Consider the following 23,355-nt stretch of genomic DNA (forward strand, 5'->3'; position numbering starts at 1 on the left):
ATGCAAACAGATAGAATATATTACCTGTGCCTAACATGTCTATCAGCATTATTTGGAAGCTTTAAGTGTGCTATTTTGTGTGATCACTAGATGGCATGACAGTACAAGTCACTATTAAAAGGTTGGGCTTGCAAGAATATGTTTCACTGTGCTGTTTGGGTCATTTGGGGTTTTTTGAGTTTATTTGGGTTGTTTTTTTGGGAGTCTTTTTGTGGTTCGGGGTTTTTGTTTTCCCATTTGTAAAATCCTGCTGCACTTTGTCCCTTACAAGTGTATGTGTCCTAGGCTATCCTTACACAACTGCAGCATCTATCTACCTGTGAAATAAGTAAAAGCACCTGCTTCTGCCCACCTGCAGCTACCCCTTGGCACCCCAGCTCTCAGCTGCCCCAGGCCTCACTGAGGTCTCTCCACTTCTCCTCTGCTGGCTACACAGCATGTCTCATTCCCTCTTCTCCCTTTCTTTCTGGGAATGAAAGGCAAGGACTTGCAGCTCTCTACCTTGGCCAATGGTACTGTTGTAAAGGAAAATTAAATGGTTGCATACAAATAACTTCTATCATACGTTAACTTTAAAATAGTCATTCTTCGTAGTGCAATGTGGTTTCTTTAGATGGCAGTAGCATCTTTTACATCTGTAATGGAAGTTCATTTTCATCATCCATGTTATGCTCTGGATGAGAAATTCATGCTACTCTTTTTCATCCTCTTGCAGATAAAATACATATAGAAATAATGAATAAAATGAACAACCATTCTCTTCTGCTTAAATACAGGCCACTTAAACTTCCAAGACAGTTTTTCAGGAGAATTAAGTCATTCTATAAAACACTATGAAATGACAGTTCTTTTGAAAATGAGTGATTTTTATAGCAGCCATTTTAATCAGCTAAATATTGTGTTGGAACTTTGAATCTTGTCTTTGTGTCACCATGATTGACAAAAACAAAAATCTCACAAATGCTCTAACTCTGTATGTCTGAAGGTATATTTTTAGATCTTTTCAACTTGCCATTTCTCGTTTTTGCTAACACACTTAGCATTGTTGGCTAAGATCCCCATAGCTATTCGGCAAAGACCAAAAATAACCACTTGTGTCCTTTTGTTTATTTTACTGCATTTCTTCACATATGTACAGATCCGAGTCAGTCAAGGCAAAGAGCCTGCACATTTACTGAGCTTGTTCAAAAACAAACCACTTATAGTCTACAAGGATGGGACATCCAAGAAGGAAGGTCAGAAACCTGCTCCACCGACGCGACTCTTCCAAATCCGCAGGAACCTGGCATCCATTACTAGGATTGCAGAGGTAAGGTCACCTGCTAAGTAAAGCAGCCATTCCCAGTGGGAAATGAGAGAGCTGCCGTGAGCTTCCCTGAGTAATCTTGTTGGGTAGTCATATCTGGCAGGAACACAGAACTCCAAATCCAACCCACTGCTCTATTTGATGAACCTGTCCAATAAAGCAAAGAGAATATGCTGTAGCTGGCTGGAATCAGTCTGAATCGTTCAGAGGAGCTGTAAGAATACACACAGTGAACAGTCAGCTGACAAAGAACAGATGAGAAGTCAGCAAATCCTATGAGATGGTCTTTCCTACTGCAAACAGTCCTAAGTTTTGCCCTGCAAGTCAGCTCCCTGTCTTAAATCCTTCTCTAATTTGTATCAATATAAAACTAGGGAAGAACTGAAGACCAAAAGCATAGCAGATTAACATGTCTACACATTTTATGTATAAATATGCAAAATAGTAGTTATATTATCTGAAGATTTGAAGAATAAAACAATTTCTTTTTTTATCTAGGTTGATGTTGATGCAGTGTCACTAAACTCTAATGATGTCTTTGTTCTGAAACTACCAAACAACTCTGGCTACACGTGGATAGGAAAAGGAGCAAGTAAAGAAGAGGAACAAGGAGCTCAGTACATTGCCAATGTTCTCAAATGCCAGACTGCTAACATTAATGAAGGCCAGGAGCCAGGTTCGTATGAGGCCACATGGCTACTAATAGACAGCTGAGAATACACAGCACTGCATGGAGACAGTTGGTTTAGATTAGATATTAGGGAAAAAATCTTTACTGTGAGGGTGGTGAGGCACTGGAACAGGTTGCCCAGAGAAGGATGAGGTGGATGCTTCATCCCTGGAAGTGTTGAAGGCGGGTTTAGATGGAGCTCTGTGCAACCTGATGTACTGAAAGGTGTCCCTGCCCATGGCAGGGGCATTGGAACTAGATGATTTTTAAGGTCCCTTCCAACTCTATGATTCTTCCTAGGTATGCAATTGATATTGATATTTTGACAAACTGCAGGAAGTACTGTTAAGAAAAGTCATTCATCTTTGAGACAGCAAAGAGATTTTTTGGGGATTTCTGAAACACTATCTAAAAAGCTAAAACATCAAATGTTAAATCAGCTGGTGGATAAATTATATATTATGTATTTTAGAGGAATTCTGGAAAGCACTTGGAGGTAAAAAAAATTACCAGACTTCATCCCAGCTATTGACAAAGGCTGAAGATCATCCCCCTCGCTTGTATGGTTGTTCTAATAAGACAGGCAGATTTATTGTGAGTATATTATGGATACTTTCTGTTTAATTATATAGTTTCTGGTATATTTTGCCTTGGAAATCAGTGGTCATTAAATGAATTTGGGGATCTGGCTTAGTTAGCCAGCCTTGGCATGAACTAGAGAGTGGATGTTTGATGCTTTAAGCTAACCAAATACAATGGATGAACAGAATTATTACTGCGGAAGTTTGCATCCAGAACCTGCTCCAGCCTGGAAACAGAGGCTCGCAGATGCAAAATTTGCCCAGTCAAAAGCAATTTCATTCTTGCAAGCATCACCAGATTGCTATCAGTTTGCTGAGAAAGAGCAGGTCAGTGCCTTGCCCCTTACGTGTTTGACAGTGGTGGCAAGGAAAATAAATGTTGCTTGCCAAAAATCCCTAGTCTGAAATTTTCCACAGAGATTTAAGATGTATAATTATGCCTTTAAGGTATTGGCCTGTGCTCAGGGAGGTAGGAAGACCTACTTCCGTGGCAGAAATGCCCAGAGCTATGTACTGGGTATTAAGTCTGTGATTCAGACTTAATTACTTACTGTGTTCTGGAGGGCAATGCTGTGTCACCAGTTGGCAAGGACACACTCATTTTTAGGTAGGGGACATAGCTGGCAGTCTCCTTAAGGCACAGCCCAGTCATTTGGAGAGGGATAAAACAAATAGGATCCTTTAATAAGGACTTCAAAATCTTAAGAGAATAGGAAAGTGTATTCTTCTAACAAGCTTCTAAAATACTTCTGGGAAATACAGTAATAGGAACCAAACTCTATGCAGTAGTCTGCTGGGAGCTATGGATTTACTTTTTATTTTGAGTTCCCTCCAAATTCTGTGAAATCCCCTCTTTCCTGTAGCCTTTCTCTAGTAACTGAATCACCACCATTAGAGGTCCCAGAAGAGGCAGGTGAGACCACTCTGACCTTCTGGCCGCCGTAACACAGGGTGGGGAAAAGGAATGTCTTTTTCACCATCTGGTTATCATCCCTTTAGCACTCCCACATGACCACACATAGCCAAACCCTTGAGAATCCTTTAAAAGTAGGAACCATTAGCTCCATTATTATCTCTCCTTCTCATACAGAATAATATTAAACTGCTTTCTATCTTCCTGCATGTCCTTGGAAGAAGTAAGAAGTCTGCCTTTTCTTTGGGGACGAATCCTCAATGGCTTAGTCAACTGTAATGTCCCATTGTCAAGTGACTGGGAAGCTTGGTTGGGTGTGTATTTCATCTCTGAGCTCACCCACTGCAAACCAAAGCAGTTTCTTTTCCTAATTAATGAATGTAAGCTGCATGAATGTATCAGCTTAGTTGGCTCAAGGTTCCTGGCAGACCTCAGTCCCAGCTTAACAATCGTCAACAATTATAATGTAGATCTTTGCCTCTCCTGAGGATATCTTACCAATTCTGAAAGTCCAAGAGCTGATTTTACAGGACATGCCATTATGTGATTTGTTTTGTTTGCAAGAAACACCTTTAACGCATTCATCAAATCAGTTTAGGGGTTTGATCCTTTAGGAGCCAAAAGAAGTGTTCATCAACCTCTGCTCTTAACCTTATAAAAATAGGTTAGGTCTTTGCAAAATTGTATGCCTTGATGAATCATTAAAAACAAAAAAAAAACACCCTCAAAATGTGTTATCCTTTCTAGATTGAAGAGGTCCCAGGAGAATTCACTCAGGATGATTTGGCTGAAGATGATGTCATGTTGCTGGATGTTTGGGAGCAGGTGAGCTGTGTATCACTGCTTTTTGTGATAGCAAGGATAATTTATTCTTAATCACTTGGTTCGTAAGATGGGAGGAACAATCATCTTGACAGATGTTTTGTTTTCTTTAAATTATATCAAAAGGAGCTGTACTTTTTGAGCTGTATGATGTGCTGGTGTTCACACATACCATTGAATTGCCAAGCATGTGAGACCATGGCAGGCACTTCTTATTTAAACCAATGGAGGCTGCAAGAGTATAAGCCCCAGCAATGTTCTGGAAAGGTTCTCAATAGTGTTTTGACTTCATCACAAAAATTTATTAATTTTTTTAAAAGTTACTTCATTAAATGTATTTAGAATCCACTAAATCCTTGTAGCAGGAGCCACCTACAAAAAGTCCTAGTAGAAAAAGGGATCAGCACTGGATAGACCCTTAAAAAAATTTCTTCATACTAGAAAGTGAATGGAGAGTGACAGAAATAATCTCCATCATTACCCAGTTCACTGAAAACTGAAAATGTGGAGAGCTTTGTGAATGACAGGAAAACTCACTGCAGATTTAGAGAACACATCTGTTTCTCACAGTATATTATCTCTACCCTTCCTCTCCTCTTGGAGGGAAAGAGGAGAAGGCCCACACCTATTTGTCTTCTTCACCCTAACCCTTAAGGAACAAAAGGCTGAGGTTTTTGGAAATAGAAGGAATGTCCATGGTTCATGTGAAAAGGAGTGATGGGGAGTGGTGGGGAAGAGCTGGATGGAAAGTAGTTGGGACATAGCGACTCAGATAAGAAGTCTTGGGACATGTAGCTGGTTTCCAAGCAAATCCTGGAGAGAGAAAAACAGGGTGTGGGGGATTGCAGATCAAGGCTCTGGTTGCTGGGTTTTTCAGTTGGCTATCTAGCAGTCACTCAGGGTAGCACATGTCACAGGGCACAAATGTTGATGTGCGCACAGAGCTCAAACCAAGGACAGTATTACTACCTGCACCCAAAAAGAAATTTCCTTGTAAAAGTTTAAAAGATACCTATGGAAAAGGTAATTAGAGATCCTTCCATCAGAATTAATAAAGGTCTGGCCTTCCAGTGTCACAGAGAGCAGTGAAATTTCAGAGGGCATAACTACACTTTCTCACAAGGGAGAAAAAACCATCAGTTGTGGTTTGTGAGAGTTCTGTATCTCTGCAGTCTTTTCATAGCAGATATTCTTTCTCCTAGAGGAATCAACTGTTTTGTACTTTACCAGCTGTACACAACATCCTTTTAATGCCAGGGGAGTTAAGTCTTTCCTTTGTTTGCAGGTTTTCATCTGGATTGGGAAGGATGCTAATGAAACTGAACGACAGGAATCCGTTAAATCGGGTAAATCAAATAAATTTGGCAGATTTCTGAGTGAAATAGCATCGATATTACTTAACAAAGAGGAAAATATGATGGAGAAGAAATCTAGTTATGTTTACAGTGTCTCAAAGTGCTGAGCTTATTAGGATTTCATACAGAAGATGACTGTTTTCACCTTTAAATGCACTTTAAAACTCTGGAAGTTTATGAAGGATAAAATTAATCAAGATAGCATTATTGGGCTGCAGAGCTTTTTAAATAGTATGTGGGAGAGCCCTATGAAAAGTAAATGCACTGAAAAGAGAAGGAATTTAAAAGGAGGTCCCTACTGACCTGCACCCTCAATAATGTATCTAGAGAAAGGATTGCCAGCAAGTGCCATCCTTCACTCAGTGAAATTTGCAGGAGGAAATTCCAATTACAGAACAAACAGAACAAATCAAGACAATTTATGTGCACGTACTTCCTTGAAAAATCATGTGTCATCCCTGGTGTGACTTAATATAGCTGAGCTATTTTGACAAACTTCTAAAGTTCATGCCGAAAATACTTGCATGTGTTTCCCTGGAGCAGCTGGGGTTACCTGGCTGTGTTTCCATAGGTATTGATGTCATGTTGAGATGTCAAGGGAAACTACACTCACTGGCTTTTACATGGACAAATTGGGAACGAAGCCTGTGCATCCTCACAGCACCAGCAAATGCTTTCTCCTGTTTAAGAGCCAAAACCCAGTTGTATGGCAACAAACTGCTCAGAAAAGCAATCCCTCTGTCCTAACTTCATGGAAAATTCCTTCACTGCCGGCTGGGAAAAATCAACCTTTACCTGATCATCTCATTGCCTTTGAAATAATTAATTGAATACTGTATTATAGCAGCCCTGTGTTCTTTCACTGTAGCTTTTAATGTATTTTTTATACCAAATGAATTAACTAATCATTCCATGTTTTATTTGCTGTCTGTTTTTAGCCAAACGCTATATTGAAACAGATCCTTCTGGCAGAGATAAGGGAACTCCCATTGTAATTGTGAAGCAAGGGCATGAACCCCCCACATTCACAGGCTGGTTCCTGGCTTGGGACTCAAACAAATGGAAGAACTGATCTCTCCAAGGAGACTCCAGCTTCAAGCCAAAGAATGACCAGAGCCCAGCTACTTTCTAGTATTTTTAAGCATAAGCTTATGCAACAACATGATGCATTTGTTGTTACACTTTCCTGAGCTTTGATGTGTTTCTGTGAATAACCTAGAAATTCTTAGCACTGGAAAGGATAAATGATAATTGTAAACTGGCCAAATGGGGTGAGGGGGGCTCTTCTAGTAGTAAATACAGAAAGTGCTACCAATTTTCAATCTTAAAAGAAAGAAATACATTTCTCTTTAATCTACTGATTCTTTTAAAGAGAAGCTGTGGATCAGTTTATTTTAATGTGCTGAAATGGACCAAATTCCATCTTCACTTCAAAATACATGCTAGTGCCACAGAAATTCCTTTAGATTAAGGTCAAGATAATAGTGTGCAGATTTTGGCCTGATGGAGGAATAAAACTACCCATTTCAAGGAAAGGACTGCACCTGATTTAGTTACTGGCCCACGTATTACTATACTCATTGAAAATTTCAGATAATGTTTGATCCACAGTGGGAGTTGTAGCTCACAGGAGGCAAATAATGGATGGATATTTGGAGAAAGCTGTGCTTAACATGTTTGTTTACCCTGTTAATACTTAGATGCGTGGAGCTTTACACTGAATACTGTCAGAATATGAAGCTGACAGAGGTTTTATTGAGGGACTGTCTAGCGTATTGTAATGAATTCCTTTAGATTTATCTCTGAACCAGCTCCAGCTCCACCAGGTCTTTTTAACTAAAGCTCTTAAATACAGTGTAGTGCACTAGTGCTTTGAAGTGGAAGCAGAAGTAACAGCTTCGAAAACACGTACTCTGCCTTAACCAGATTGCTCTTAAGCCATACTTCACCTCAGCTGCCTTACTCAGCAGTGCTCAGTTCTTCTTCAGCATGCACTGTTCACCTTGTCAGGTGCAGGATGTCTTTCTAATTTTATCTGCAAGTGTTAGATAAATATCAAGCATGTCAAAAGCAAGGAAACCCCTGGTTTCGGTAGCATTTCTGGGAATTTAGAATGTGAGTATGCACCATAGAATATGGCCTTCTCTTTTCTCTCAGGCACACTTATTTGAGGTTTTTTTTTTTATTCTGGTGAATTTAAAAGTACGTTTTCAAACGTACTTTTATTTGTAACTTAGCCAGAAGAAAATCTATTTAAGGGCAGTGGGAAAACTTCTTCAGATCTTTAGCACTGCTTTGATCACTTATCCAGTAATGCTTGTTTTAAACAACAGTTTGTACAGCTGTAAATCATACCAATGTGGCTTTATAACGACAGCATTTCAGCAGTTTTATTATTCTTGTAAGTTAGGTTGGAAAGTGAAATTTTAGACATTTTTGTATTTTTTTAACATGCTTGGGATTTTAAATCAGGGTAATGCAAAAGAGCGAATTTAGTCTGAGCTCATAATATCAATGACAAAAGAATTGTGAAGCTAAGAGATTAATTATAGGAGTTAGCTTTAAACATTTGTTTAAATGTGTGCTAATATAGCTGGGCTGTACCTGAATGTGATTTCATTTAAAATAAAGTTACAGAAACCAGTATTCTGTATGCCAAGCTGATCTTCCTTTCTCTGACATATTGTAGGGAAGTGCTTCCACTGGCATCCAGCAAGATTTCCTGAACCTAAGTAGGGAGCTTCCTTTTAAATGGACACTGCAGTCCACTTGTCCACAGTACTTGTTTTGACTTTGGTGCCGTTTTACCCAATGGAAGCTTAACTCTTCTCACCAACTTGACAATTACAAACCTAAGTGAAAATTAAAGAACTGGGTGCTTATTAGGTTGTTATTTTCATCTTTAAGAAAAAAAACACCATTGTTGTTAATCAAACTCTCTGGTTTTATAACCTTTTGCTTGCAAAAATAATTGAGTACAGAAATAACTACATAATAAAATAGGAGGAAATAGGTTTATGTTTGTTTTTAAAGGATACATCTTGCTTTTTATTTGTGAGAGTAGATAAGATGTCCTTCTCCTGCTGGAAGGAGCACAAAGACCTTTTCAATGGCTCAGCCACTGAGCAGCCTGTAATTATCTGATTGTCGACTTCAACACATACACATGATTCTTCTCATTTTTGAAAAATAACAGTTATGGTAACTTCTGAACCAAGGATTAGACAAGATTTGTCCTCCTTGTACATAAACATCTTCTGGGACACTGAGGGCTCTGAACTGGCACAGTCTGCCAGCATATTCTCCAGCACTGTGAAAGCCTCTTTTCAGTTCCCTCACACAAGACAGAGGAGCTTTTGTGGTCTCCTGGCCTGGGCTTTTGAGTTTGTAATACATTGTTCTGGCATGGTGATTGCTGATGTTGAGAAGAGCATTGAGAGCTCATAAGGGAACAGTGTTCTCCACTGGGTTTTAAGCACAACAGCTGCTAGCAACATTGTTCTTGGGTTTGCTTGCCAGTGAGGAAGTTTATTTTTCATAATATGTGTGCAGTAGACACAAAGATGTATTTCTTTCCCTCAAGAAGAAGAAGAGAATGAAGGACGACAGACAGCATGGACTATGAGTGCTTGGAGATGTTAAAAATTAAGCTGTTTTCAAGACAATATTTAAGCACCTAACTTTATGAATACACATATCAAACCTATCTGCTTTGCTTTCACAATAGAAAAAATTTTGCAGATCTGTATACAGTCAAATTCAGTCAAGAATAAGCTGTCTTGCAGTATTATCAGACAGCAATATGTTCACTCTACTTGCAATGGCAAAATTAAGACCCTGATTTAGGAGTTTCATTATGCTACAACCAAACAGAAAACATTCATGTTCTATTGGTTGTAAACACAGCATCATTTTTCATCTTTATTTCATTCCAACAGAAAGGTGTTAGGAATCCTTAGAACTATCAGGACATTACAGTACTATGTAGTATTTATATTACATAAAATATTATAATCTTAGAGTGTAACTACAGATGATGCACAGGACAGGAGTCAGCTTCTGGAATCATTGTTCTAAATGCCCATTTTGACCATAGCACATAGTGCTATATAGAATTATATCTTTTGTAAATTATTGTGTTAAATGCAGCTAAATTCGATTGAATGATTTGATTTCTTGCTAGTGTAGACCTCACACAGGCTTCAACTGCAGCAAGAAAATGCTGGTGATGGGAGTGGTAGACAGCAGGATTATGGTACTCTCTCTCACAGGAAAACTGAGGAATCCTACAAAATGTTTTGCTCACTGGATTGTAGCAGGAGATGCTCTCAGACATCTTTCAACATCTTCATAGGCTACAGGAACACTTCTTGTTATTAATCTTGTAATCTTCTTGTAGTCTTCATTTTTACTGAATGTAAAAGAATTTAAAAGAAAAAAAATTAGCCCAAACAAGGCTATTCTTTTCTGTGGACTGAAATTCTTCTTCAGAGTTGACTTCTCTATAGGAAAGCTTCAGAAAAAACATTCAAGCTTTGCTTTACGATACAACTGCTTCAGCAGCATCTCACTGAAGTTCTGCCTTTATGGCTTAATTGAGCCAAATGCAAGTATATGCCAAATGCCAAAGAATTATTATCTAATAAAACCAGAGTTAGATAATACTTTGCTGTGCTGACTCTACAAATCCTTGCATTTTCTTTTTTAAAGACAATAATTTTGTCTTTAGATAAAGAAATAGTACAGTTTTCCCTTCTTACAGCTAGGAGTTCAGATGCTAAAATCAAAGGAACTCCTGAAAACACAATCAGATCTTTAATCTACTACCTGTCCTTAATGTCTAGTTACATCCTCTCTTGACTGGCCTAAAGTTACTTTGACCTTCTCTGCCTATTAGTCCATTACCTTATGCTGAAAATGAATATACTACACTCACTTCAATTAAAGCTTCCAAGGTGCAAGGAGGAGAAGGGCTGACCAATGGCAACTGGGAGGCCCACCATGGCAAAAAATTAAGAGATTTTTATTGTAGCCCTTCTCCCTCTGCTTGTCATTTTCCTCTTGACATTAAAGCATATTTGCATTTTAGGAGGAAAAAAAAATGTTCCCACAGAACAGAATATGTAACCTGATTTTGTTTTTAATAATAGCAGACAGAGTTATTCCAGAGGAACAAGCAGAAGGTGAAACTGTCTGTATCAGGCTTCTTCTTAAACACATCCACACTTCCACCCTGTGAGCATTCTCTCCTCAAAGGATTGTTAAGGGTGTACTGAGAACCACAACACCGTACATTATACCACCACATTTAATCAGCCAGCAGTGAAATTTGGGCCTCCATACACATGAAATGAAAGCATCAAGTGAAAGCATTGATTTTTTGTTGTTTGTCAGATTGCAGATCATTGCCTCAAAAATCAGCTGCATGGAGGCACGCAGGGGAGACTGGAACAATCTGAACAGTATCCCACTGAAAGGCCCAGAGGCACACACAGCAACAATGCTTTGATTACTTTAAAAAAGCCTCTTAATGGTGCTAGAAGGGCACAGCTCTCCTTGCTGCTCTTCAACAGATATCACAGAGGTGACTCAGGGTGATTTCCCAGCATTTGGCAATACTAACATCAAGGCTGGATGCAATCCGGTGATTTTAGTATCACTTGCCCAACAGTTCACCATGCTTTGTGTTGTCTGATACCCTTGCTACAGAACAAGCAGCTACAGAAACAACTGTGATTAAAAACAGACTGCTGATTGGAAGATTACAGATTTCCCTCAAGGCTTAGATTTTCACAGAGGTGTCTCAGAAAGGTCACAGGTTTCCTGTAGTGGGTCTTGCAGCACTTCAGAGTCCTCATGCAACCAGCTGAGTGGGCTGCACATATCTCTAATGGCACCAAAGACTGCTGTCCTTCCCAACACTAACCAGCTACTCTCCTACTATACTTGGGTAAGAAGTGGCAGTGAATGTCCTACCACCAAGAACAGGCAAGAAGCCCACTCGGACAATCCCCTACTCTCTTTCTGGATAGGCTCAGGCAGCCTTCTGCTGCCAGACTCTGTCCCATCCTAGCATCTGCAGATGCACTTCAGCATCCAAATAATCCCATGTGTGAATTCCCAAAACTCAAAGTGATCTTTTTTAAGATTGTGTGAGGAAAGGTGATGAAAACTTGTCTGATATTCAAAGCAGCAAACAGGGATTCTGGTACCTGTATTTCCTGTTTTCTGTGTGAAGTGAATCATTGAATTCACTGTCCTATTCTCTACCTATTAAATGAGGATTTCCTCAATCCTTTCCCTGTTTATTTAAGCTGCTCTGTCTCTTACCATGTGTTTGTACAATATTTGACCTAGTCCAGTCACTTCTCAACACTGTCATCTTGTAGGTACTGCTCATAATCCAGACAGCTGCCCGGGTTATTGGTGCCAGGCTCCAGAGACTTGCTCAGAGCAGGATTAAACGAGGTGAGTGTGATGCCTCAGAGACCTGCTGAAGAATGGGTGCAGTTCCACCAGCTGTGGCATTAGGGCAGCAGAAGAATGGCAGAGGCCAGCTCAACTGAGAAGTAAAATTTTTATGGTAAAACACAATATAAGCTAAAATAGATCTCTCAGCCTCGCCTGTTCAGCCTTGACACTCCATTAAAGCTGTAATTATGGGTGTATCTGCATCGGGTCCATAAAAATTCCTCTCTGGATTAGGAGCAAGTGCTCTGGGCATTGTAAGTATGAAGCGAAGACAAGGCTCTGCTGTGTTTACAAAGAAATAGCAAAATCCTCAGGTGCTTCTTACTTCAACTTGGAGAATGAAAAGATTTGCTTTTAAAAGGGATGGCATCTTGTCTGATCTCCCACATCCTGAAACTTTTCTGCTGCTATTGTTAAGGACATGAGGCCTCTCTGCAGTACAGCTCATTTTGTTTCTGGCAAATGGTGTTTTGTGGTTGACTTAAGGACTGAGTGTTGATAATGTACTGGGATCTTTCTTTCATGATTACTGAATTATACTGAGTAACAGACATCCACTGACATGGCTTCAATCCAGAGACTGAGCATGAGGACTCCTGTCCACAGTCAAGGGCGTGAACTGAGAGAAACAAAAAGTGCTCACTGACTACAGATGGAGGGATGAAGATTACCAAATTTCTTGTTCATTTTGAAGCTTTGGTTTTGCATTTAAATGTTATCTCCATTCATCAACAAATGTCTGATGGCTGCTACTATTGGTTTGACACAATTTCATCACTCTGGCCCAGGGAAAGCTTGGAGTTAGGGCCTCTGTGGTGATGATGGCTATTGTTTTATCTCAACTCTGACTTATCACGGGTCTGAAAAACACAGAAACACATATGTGCTTTATGTGCCAGACTGCTGTGCCTTCAATCAATCCTCAGCAAGGACTCAAAGATGAATGATTTGCAGGAGTTCAGTGATGCTCACTTGAAATCCCATGTATCTACAGTTGTGCTCAGATGAAAGACTGCAGATATTGGTGTCCCTAAGCAGAAGGGCAGGGCTCTTTAAGTGACCCTCAGCAAGCAGACTCTCTCAGATTTAGTAACAGGCTTTCACAGAATGACCTATGGCTTCAGAGGGCTTCCATCAGTAAACCAGGAGGAAGGGATACAACCATTTGTCCTCTTTAAAGCTTTCTCATGCTTCCTCTGAAGATTCAGTTTGGGGTTGCATCTGCTCATGTGCTGAATGTATCACACATTTATGTAAATTACAAAATCTTCAAAGCATGAAGACTTCCTTAAATAGATTCTTTCTATTTACGATAATGTCCATGTTATTTTTTCCTTACATAAGGAGGTATTATTTGTTTGATTTTTCTTTTCCATCAGTAGAGAGGCCTTGAATAACATAATTCAGTTAGAAAAAAATTTTATTATGTTCATAGTATCCCACTGCTGCTTCTGCTCCCTAGAAGTCCTGCTTGGACTCTTAATCTTCTGTGATCAGTCCTGGTAGAGATGAAGAAGAAGGCTCCAAAGAGATGAAAACTGCAGAGCTTACCCTTGCAGCACTTCAACTGCTGCCTCTCTCAGTATTGCCTCCATTCATTGGAGTTCAGTTAAAATCTCAGCTAAACAACCTGTTCCTCTACAAGTTTGTTTATTTGCCTTCCTTACTTTGTTTAAAGCCTGCTAAGTAGTGTGATGTGGCCATGAGAGCCCGAGAACGGGAAACTTATATTCTGATAAAATGCTGTGATGTCAACAAAAGGCTTAAAAAATATGCATTTAAAAATTAGTATTTTGGCAGAGTTTCATGCGAGTTTACAATTCTAGTGGCAGAAGCTGTGCCGGATTCTCTGAAAGGCTTCTCTTTTTCAATATTATGGAATTGGAATGTAAGATGTGGTTTGTTTGAATCATATTCCCTGGGAGAGGAAAGCAAAAACGATTTTGCAGGGACGGGTTTTACAAGGTTTTCAAAGTGAGTTTACTGTTGTTTCCCTCCAGGAATTGGAACCTAGGATGTGAAAGAAAGCTTTCTGCCTAACACCCCCGGGTTTAGCTTTCAAATCAATTTTCAAATGACTTAACACTTAGCAAGCAGTAGGCCTAATCTTGCATTCACTGAAGTAATTTTGAGATTTACTGTTAACTTTAAAAGAAGACATGGTGAGCTGATAAGATTTAAAAAATCTAGACTACAGCTGAGCAAGGAGATGAAATTACTCCTCCCCACCCACACAGTATTTGTCTTCCCTGAAACCATTCTTTCATCGTCCTCTCTTTGTTTGTTTCTTCTTCCCTTTTTCATCTAATCATAAATACAAACCTGGGAGCTCCCTAGGATAAGGGTTGGTTTTCCTTTTGCTATAGCACACTGTAATAGGCTCAGATTTCACACTGAAACTCTTAAGTACTGTAACTGAGAAAAAGATTTTTTTTCTTTTTTCTTTTTTTTTTTTTTTTTTTTTTTTTGCTTAAGCTTTAGAAACTGCAACAAATATCCAGTACTTAAGTATAAGGTGCCCATCATTTCTCATTGGAAGAGACTGAAACCTTCATGCCACAGTTCAGGCTAGCTGGTGAAAATATCCATGGCCCTGGGGGGAAAGAGCTCCTTTGGAGGCACTGAAAATCTGCACTTCTTATCACTGGCAGCCAAACAACTCTGTTTGGGCTTGAGAAAAATCCAATCTAGAATGCTTAGCTCTCATTCATGTTCTGCTGACTGAAGTTTACTTTTCATACCAGAAATCAAAGCAAAGGAGTATTTGCTCTTTCCATCCTCTCCTGGAAAGCTGATTTTTAACACTCTCTTGCTTCAAATAAAAAATTAATATATTGGTCAAAATCCAAACATACACAGGGACTGGATGCAGTTGCCACACAGCTGGCAAAGCTGTAGGACCTGCTGTATCAGGGTTTGCATGCACACTTGGGAGTGCTGCTGTGTTGGAATAGGGGCAAACACAGGTAAGTGTTAGCTCAAAACTCCTAGTGCCTGGGAAGTCTCCAAATGTGAAGCCACTCAGAACTATGACCTTCTTTGCAAGCAAAGAATTGGGTCATATAGAATTCTGAGTGCAAAATTATGTTTTATTTTGCTGGGCCATATTAGGTATTTCACTGTGCACTTCAGATGCCTGTTGACTAAAAGGACAGGTTAAAGATCCAGCCAGTGACACAGTTTCTGAAAACTCATAAATGCCTCACAACTATAGAGCCTGGGAAATTAAGTGCCTGGGAAAGACTTCTGGTAGGAAGGGAAGGAAGCACTGCAGAGAGTGAGACCAGTGGACTGCACAGATGCTCAGTAGGCTTTACCAGTCTTCTGTGGTTTAAAAAGACCAAGTTAATTTATCTGTTAAAGCATGTATTTGTTGTTTCTCTTCAGGAACATTGTTAATCAAATAATTACCTCATTAAAGACATTACAATCTACATTTGAGCTCAGTTATCTGTCTAAAATTAATAATAAATTGTTTCTTTCTTTAAAAAATAAAAATAAACACCTCCCTTCTATCTAGGGAGCCAGCAGGTCTCTCTTGTCACTCATATAAGAAAGATGCTTTCAGAAAGCCAGAGAGTAGTTATATCCCATACTATTTGTTCTGTATGTGACCAGGAGTTATAAGCAGCACTCACAAGCTCCTATTATTAGGAGCACTGATAAATTACCAAACAGTGGCTGGAGAAAATAAAACAAATTGTTTGTGGTCTATTTCATTGTCTCAGTGGACACTTCTCTTAGCTGTTGCTTCTGAGCACCAGGCTCAAGGAGCTGTGACATTATCACTGTACTACCTACATTATTATACACTAAAGCAGATACTTTAAATTTTTCACAACCCTCCTGGGAGCTTAGGCATATCTCCCATAAAATTTTATTTTCATACAGTGCAATCTCTGTGAAATCTGTTCCTATTGCTGCTGTGCCATTTTAGGAGAGATGAGCAACGGAATTTCCTCTTCAAGGTGTGCACTTAACTTGATTTACACAAAGTTATTACAGATCAACAGCCTGCTCGTTCTCACAGTGCACCCTGTATATTGGATGGGCATCACCTCTCAGTTTTGTTGCCAAAAAACAGTGGGAACACATCCAAGAGGTGGCTGTGCACACCACACAGGCACAGGCTCCCTGCTCCCTCCAGCCACAGGAACAGGCCAGTCCCTGCAAATCAGTGGCGCTTCAGTGCTTTGTCTTTTGTGACTGTCTTTGAAATGCTCTCACGGCAGCTTTCAATGCACTATATTTGTCATTTAAGTATTTCATTAACCATATGCTAACTCTGACTCTGTGAAGTGAGTGCTGTGTGCTTCTTCCTGTCCTGGTACTTCCTTTTGGATATATGCAGCACCTGAAGAACAAAGCATAGCTTTTAAATAAGTAACTGTTGCAAGCACATGGATTGTTAGGAAAGAACTGGCTTAAATGAATGTTTCATCCCATAAACACTTAGTCAGAAGCTTCAGTCAGAACTTGTAACTTTTTTTTTCCACTACAGTAAATCAACTGAGATACAAATTTATCAAAGAAAAGCCTTCTTTGTTCTGATGTCCAAGGTCTGTTTTTTCCTATCTATTACAATTCCAGCAAATGCCAGCAGCTTTATACATGTTAAATAGTTATACAATATTTATAAAGTTCTTTAGACAAGAAAAATATTTAATAGCAGTTTTTTCTTTCCTTCATTGTTACTCTGTGCTAGCAATATTTCAAACAGCAGTAGTTATGCTACCAACATTTCCATTATCATTCTGGAGCTGGGAAAATACCTTCACATATTAAATCCATCTATACAGGGGCAAAATAAAATATGCTGCTCTTATATTTGTAATTGTAGTACTTTTAACCTGCTTGCAAACTGTTCCCATCATATTAAAGTGTTATATTTAAAAATCCTGCAACCCTTTTCAAATGAAGCAATGTGAGAAGATTGCAGCTGATACTGAAATCTCAGCTTAATAGAATTTTAAACTGTTTAGAATTATTCTGGCATAGAAAAAAAAAACCACACACAAACAACCCCCACCCCCCCAAAAAAACCCCAAAAACAAACAAACAATAAAACCCCAACAAACCAAAGAAAAAAAAAACCAAAACAAACCCTGAAGTGCCCATAGCTTTTCTGGGGGAAAAATACTGGGGAATAAAAAAGATATTGGAAGCCATTCTTTTAACTGGCAGGATTTTCAATGTAGCATTGAGTTGGCATTATATTCTCAGCAAAAGAGTGTGTGACTCAAGTCACTAGTTCCAGAGGGGGAAAAAAACCCTATAAAAGCAAAAGTGCTGTCACAAACATGGGGTAGGAGGTGGGGAAACTCTTGCTGAGATGAATGTAAGTCTTTGATCAGTATACAACCATTGAAGAAAACATGCAAGCCAAGGCTTGCTCATGTGTAGTATCACACATTGAACACTGGAACTGCTCATGGTGAAGCCTTACCTCATGTAATGAAGGATTAAAGTAGGAGGTATTCTGTGCATGTATTAATTAAACGTATTTGCTGGGTGTTCTTTAGCACCAGCTTCTTAGTGAAGTGGGGGTGGAAACCAGGGGTTCCTGTAAAAAAAAAAAAAAAAGAGCTTTTTAGATTCTTTAAACTGCCCCATAACAAGTCCTATGTCCAGGTTTGGATTTTGTGACTATGAACTTTGTATCATATGAAGAGGGGATCTACGTTAAACCCTTATTAATTACACTCTCCTATTAAAAGAACATTCAGTGTGGCTGAGAGTTTTGTCATTCAAGTCCTTAACACAAAGATGCTGCTGGGGACAACCCTTCTGCTGTCCCACCCTATCACAGAAGGTGCATTTCTCCTACAGCCACATGTACACAAAGTGGTCAGGCTGTTCCCCGTGTTCCACAAACATGGAGTCACCACCATTACAGCCATCCCATCAGAGGATGAAACAACCAAAATTCACGGAGCTTGGAAGGAGGAAGTTAAAACTTCAGTTACCCTGAGCCAACACTTTCTCAGTGTGACTAAGGACATTTATGAGCTAGCACAGCTTTCTTTCAGCTAACACACCTGAATAGAATTGAAGATGCAACAAACTCTGACTGTCAGTACAGGAGGCTTTTTGTTTTTTAGCCTGCTATGTGGCATTATGTTTATTTATGAAAATGAAAGTAGCAAAATATAGATGTTAGACTTCATGTGAAGGTATGTATGAAATGACAGAAAGTTTAATTAACTGGTCTAACACAGCGACTCCATCTCCTACTGCTTTAAGCTTATTTATTGTGAGGAAAGAAATTAGATTTTCTACCACCAACTACTTTTTAATAATCAAATCAAAGCAGTTCATTCAGCATGTAAGTTATCATAAAAGAATTCAGCAGACGTAGCAAAGATGATAAAAGGCTTCTTTGTGCAAAACATTTTGTACATCAATTTAAGAGATAGTCTTAAGAGCAAAAACTCATGTGTTGCAATTTGTCAGCTATTTCATTCTTACTGCTCAAATTCAAGGGGGTTCTCAAAATTCATGGTGAAACTGCTGTAATATTTTATGTACCATGTAACAACTCCAAGCAATACTTTCAGAACCGTGTAACAATTCAAAGCAGTACTTTTTTACCTCTGAGATCTAGAGTATAGTTGGAAAGAAGTAACTTCAATTTTTGAATGTACAACTGAACTATAGTTGGTTGCTGTAATAATAAACATTATTGCTATTACACAAACATTAATACAAATTACCCCAGCCTAGGTCTGCCATGTCATTGTACTGAAATGCAACTGATTTTCTCTTTCATACACATTGAGACATCTGCTCCATTTCCACACAGAGCAGCAGTAACTGGTGGTGTGAGGTTGCTAACGCATCTCTCTCATGAAGATGGGGGTTTGGGATCCCATTGCTGTAGGCCAGCTACCTGCACTTGACAGTGCCCAGTTCTTGCAATAATTTCATTCTTCTTAGGACTTCATTCATTTGTGTCTGACAACTAATGCAGCCCTGTGATGCAGCTGGCTCCTTCCTATCCCTTCTTCAGCATTTGCTTCTGTCTTTTACTGTTCTTTAGTTCTGGTCTGCATCTGCAGACCCTGAATATCCCTGCATATTCCTCTGCATCTGCAGTACATGGCATCAGGATCACTGGTCTGATGTTTCATTTTTCATTTGATTTGAATCAAACTTGCTACACACAATATGTGGTGCTATTGAAAAATAACTCTAAGGTGATTAGCTATTGAACTGTTATAGGATAATAAATGCCATTAGCCTGTTCTTCAGAATGAAGATATTTAATGAAAACAAAAGGAATATTGTGCATATCTGGCCATGGAAATTCAAGCCCACTATCTTTGCTTTGGAAGGAATTTCTCATCTCCTGCATCACTAGATGTGTAACAACAGTCATACCTACCTGAGTGGAATTTAACTTTAAAATGACCAGCACTAATGAAAGGTCTGATTTAATGTCCTGCTACAGTAAACCTCTCATGAACTGGTAGATTTAATTTCCATGAATTGCTATTTCCATATGAAAGATGATTTCTTGTGAAGAATACACACAACCTTGCAAGTAGATGTTTGATGATTCTTCGCATTTTTATTATCTGGGCACTGTGAAACAGCTCCTGCAGTGAAGGAGGTGATATGTATTAAAAGGTAATCTAAGTCTCTGCTGGGTAATAATATTAAAATTTCCAAGAATCTTATCTTTCCACTGTAAGCCAATTCATTCTTGGCAACACTTCAATCAATTTCATGGTCCATATCCCTAGTAAGGACTATCTAAGTTTCTCAGAAGCAGTTAATAATTGCAGCATTGGAAGCCTGGCCCCCTCAAACCTGCCCTGAACCAAAATTATCCCCAGGCCATTAAGGAATTAAAAAAAAGCCAAACCAACAACAACAAAACAAAAAACCAAAAGCCAAACTACTTTATCATAGTGAAGAAGCTGCATGTTATGCAGGTACTGCTTCTTTTTCTTGAAACACAGTGATTTGTCCCTGGCCCTGCTCTCTTCTATGTGGAAAATATTTATAGCATATATGGAAGAAACCGATGTAGAAAATAATTTACTTAAATTACTTTAAATTACTTTTTACACTGGTACACTGTGTAAACAGGAAAGGGGAGAAGGTTTTTACCCACAGAAGCTGAAGTTGCAGTTGTTTTCATGAGCTAAGGAATGCTGAGCCAGAAAGAACTCAGATCTGTAGAGATTACATTGGAAATGAGAAAAGTATCAGTATCAGTATGTGAAATTACCCCAACACAGAAATTAGGCACTTCCTTATTTTGCATTGAAAATTCTTGCAGCTTAAGCCTTTCACCATTGTTTCCTCTTACATGTATCTTGCAGTTATTTTCAGCTCTTATCTAAGAACAGCCCGTTCTCCCCATTTAGCTACACATTTGAAAAGTGGAAAAGGTGCTCTTTCTGTACACCTCCTTCATGCAAGACTTCTACAGGATAATCAGAGCCTTGCTTTACCCTTACCTTCAATTATCAGAAGTTGAATGTGTCAACTCTTCTACACTCCCACTAATTTAGATACCATTACTCCATAACACCTGCCCAGTCTGCTCGTTTGACTTCTAAAGCAGCATGAAGTGTATGGGAGGAGCTGATCCACTTGGATTGTTATTTAATAGCTGTTTTGCAGAAGCGCCTACAGGCATTAATTAAGATCAAGGTGCAAAGAAGACTTACAGTGAAAAATAGTCTCAGCCCCAGAGAAATCATAATTCACTTCATAGCAAGTTACAACAGGTAAATGTGATAAATTAACTGTAGGGAGTATCCAAGCATTTTCTGGAGAGCACAGATTATTTCTATGTATATATTTACAAATACAGGTATGCTCATGTTGTTGAAGATATTAATTTCAGTCTAATCTTAAAATGACCTCCCTGATGTCACAAACCTCTTTTTACAAGATTTATGAGATTCCTTCTCCACCTACTGCGTTGGATACACTATACCTTAGAAAAAAACATGAGTTTTTATCCCTCCCTTTCCAATAAAATATTATGTATTGACTGCTTTTCAGCAGAACAAAAGAGATAAAAACAAGCCTTATGCATCTTATGTTTAAAATCAAAATACCTTCCATGAGGGTAGAAGCTAGCCAATATCCGTTCTCAAGGAATTAATTGTAAAATGCATTATTAGGAAGCTGTGTTAAAGTTTGAATGGATCTTGGTAACAATCAGACATGAAGGTTTAGGAGACTGTAATATCAAATAGGCTTATTTTTCCATTAAAAATAGGGGATAGTTAATTTTGTAGGTGGAGATAAAGGTCAATTTGATTTATTTCAGCTTGTCAAGCTTTATGAATAAATCTATTATCTGCAGTAATATTCCTTAACAAGATATTTCTAGCTGGTTTCCTCCCAATTTTGAATCACTGAAAACCATCCATTAAATAATTAAGGCCCACTTTTACTGTCACTATAGATGCTTTCCTATTACATTGTATGCTATGAAGTTCTTTATGTTATGCAAAAGTACTGTAAAATACTGCCAAACCAGAAACCTTACCAGCTGGCCTTAGGGGTAGTAACTTACCCCTCCTTTCCATAGATGTAAAATCACCTTCCTATACAAACAGGCCACTTCCTCCAAAAAGAATCAGCTGCAAGATCAGGGTGTAAATAATGAACAAAGATAAAAGCAGTGAAATATTCATCTCAGATGTAAGGAAATTAGAATTTTGATATTTATAGTAGGACTAGAATGGGTATCTTAACACTTTAATAATATTAGTAATATGAAACATTGCCTACAGCACACACTGGATTTTGTTTTTTTTTTTTTTCTTTTTTTTTTTTTTGCTATTATATGTCCCTTTACTATTCAATTACTTCTCTTTTACATAAAATTATCTGTGATTTAAAATATGGACTACAATGATTTCAAAGGGAAAAAAAAAGAAGTATCATTGTCTGAATATTCTTGTAAATTAACCGTTTTCAGCAGCCACATCAAGAAATAATAAAGTCCTCTAGACAAAAAGGCAAGACTAATACTGAAAATGACAGTTCTCTTTTACTGAAGCCCAGCTGGTCAAAGATTTGGGGGGCTGCCCAGAGCAGCTGTGGATACCCCATCCCTGGAAGTGCTCAAGGCCAGGTTGGATGGAGCTCTGAGCCACCTGGTCTAATGAAATGTGTCCCTGCCCACAGCAGTGGGGCTGTAACGAGATGATCTTTAAACCCCTTCCAGCCCAAACCACTCTATGATTCTATGATTGTGATACTGAGTACAGAAAAACATACACTTGGACCGGCAGACTAGAGAAGCACAATAGCTTTAGCTAACAGTTAAACATATGTTTTTATTGTAAAGATTGATTTATTAAATTTTTATCTAAGGACTATAGACGAAGACTTTTGCAGCCTGCTCTGCCCTGATCGTCCTGCGCGCTGTCTCACACTGCTGCGGGGTAGGTGCCACACGGGCAGCAGAACCAACCATGGGCACTGCCACAGCCGGGCAAACTGCAGGGGCAAAGCTGCTGCGGAACAGAGCGGTGGGAAGGAACAGAACCGTGGTATGGCAGCAGGAAGAGCTGAGACAAACACTCCTCCTCCAGGCCTCCTTAACACCTGTATGCTCTGGAAACAGTAAATGTAGTCAATGTGTTATCAGACACTCCGAATTAGTTCTGGGAAACATCGCACTGCTCAAATCAGCCTGAGATATGAAAATGCAGGATTACTTAACATATCTCTGTGCTGTGGGAAACCTTTCTTACAACCTAGCCAGGCACCCTTGCGTGTTCCCTCACCCCGAGCACTGCTGTCATCCCTGTGCGCCGAGCGTCCGTCAGAACCGTGTCACCCACTACGTTATTCCCGGCCCCTCCCGGTCAGTCTCTCCGGTTTCGCGGGGAGAGCTCAAAGGCAGATACAGCACGTACGATGAGAGCACAGAGCCGGGCCGGCGCACTTTTATTTACGAAGTCCATCCCAGCCCGCCCGTGCCGACGGCGCTCCCGGGGCCCTCAGCGGCGCGGGCCGCGCGGCCCCGGCAGCGGCGCAGGTGCGCGGGGAGGCACCGCCCGGGGCCGGCAGGGGGCGCGCTAGAGTGACAGCACCCACACCCAATGGGTGTGAGGGGGGCGGGGCACCGCAGAGCCAGCCCCAAGGCGGCCGGGGCCGCGATGGACTGACGGCACTCGCGCCCAATGAGCGCGCGCTCTCCCACGAAGGGGCGGGGCGCCGGGCCGCCGGAGGGGCGCTGCCGCCCGCCGCCGGGCGGA

At 39.7% G+C, this 23,355-nt stretch overlaps 1 protein-coding gene and 1 long non-coding RNA gene across 2 annotated transcripts in view; one reads left to right on the forward strand and one right to left on the reverse strand.

Moving 5' to 3' along the window:
• Positions 1 to 8,282, forward strand: part of SCIN (scinderin) — a 48,176-nt gene extending 39,894 nt beyond the window's left edge. The window contains exons 11-16 of the mRNA XM_041466753.1: positions 1,139 to 1,309; positions 1,805 to 1,982; positions 2,449 to 2,570; positions 4,218 to 4,295; positions 5,578 to 5,638; positions 6,586 to 8,282. Of these exons, the coding sequence (XP_041322687.1) occupies positions 1,139 to 1,309; positions 1,805 to 1,982; positions 2,449 to 2,570; positions 4,218 to 4,295; positions 5,578 to 5,638; positions 6,586 to 6,719 (744 nt within the window). The 3' untranslated portion in view covers positions 6,720 to 8,282. The remainder of the gene's footprint in view (positions 1 to 1,138; positions 1,310 to 1,804; positions 1,983 to 2,448; positions 2,571 to 4,217; positions 4,296 to 5,577; positions 5,639 to 6,585) is intronic.
• Positions 1,328 to 23,133, reverse strand: LOC121353158. Its single transcript, XR_005955045.1, has 3 exons — positions 22,882 to 23,133; positions 17,565 to 17,681; positions 1,328 to 1,518 (listed from the first exon to the last, which is right to left on the reverse strand). It is a non-coding gene; the product is annotated as an uncharacterized LOC121353158 (long non-coding RNA).
• Positions 23,134 to 23,355: the final 222 nt, after the last annotated feature.

The sequence above is a fragment of the Pyrgilauda ruficollis genome, unplaced genomic scaffold (assembly GCF_017590135.1).
Source record: "Pyrgilauda ruficollis isolate IOZ18807 unplaced genomic scaffold, ASM1759013v1 scaffold2, whole genome shotgun sequence".
NCBI lineage: Eukaryota > Metazoa > Chordata > Aves > Passeriformes > Passeridae > Pyrgilauda > Pyrgilauda ruficollis.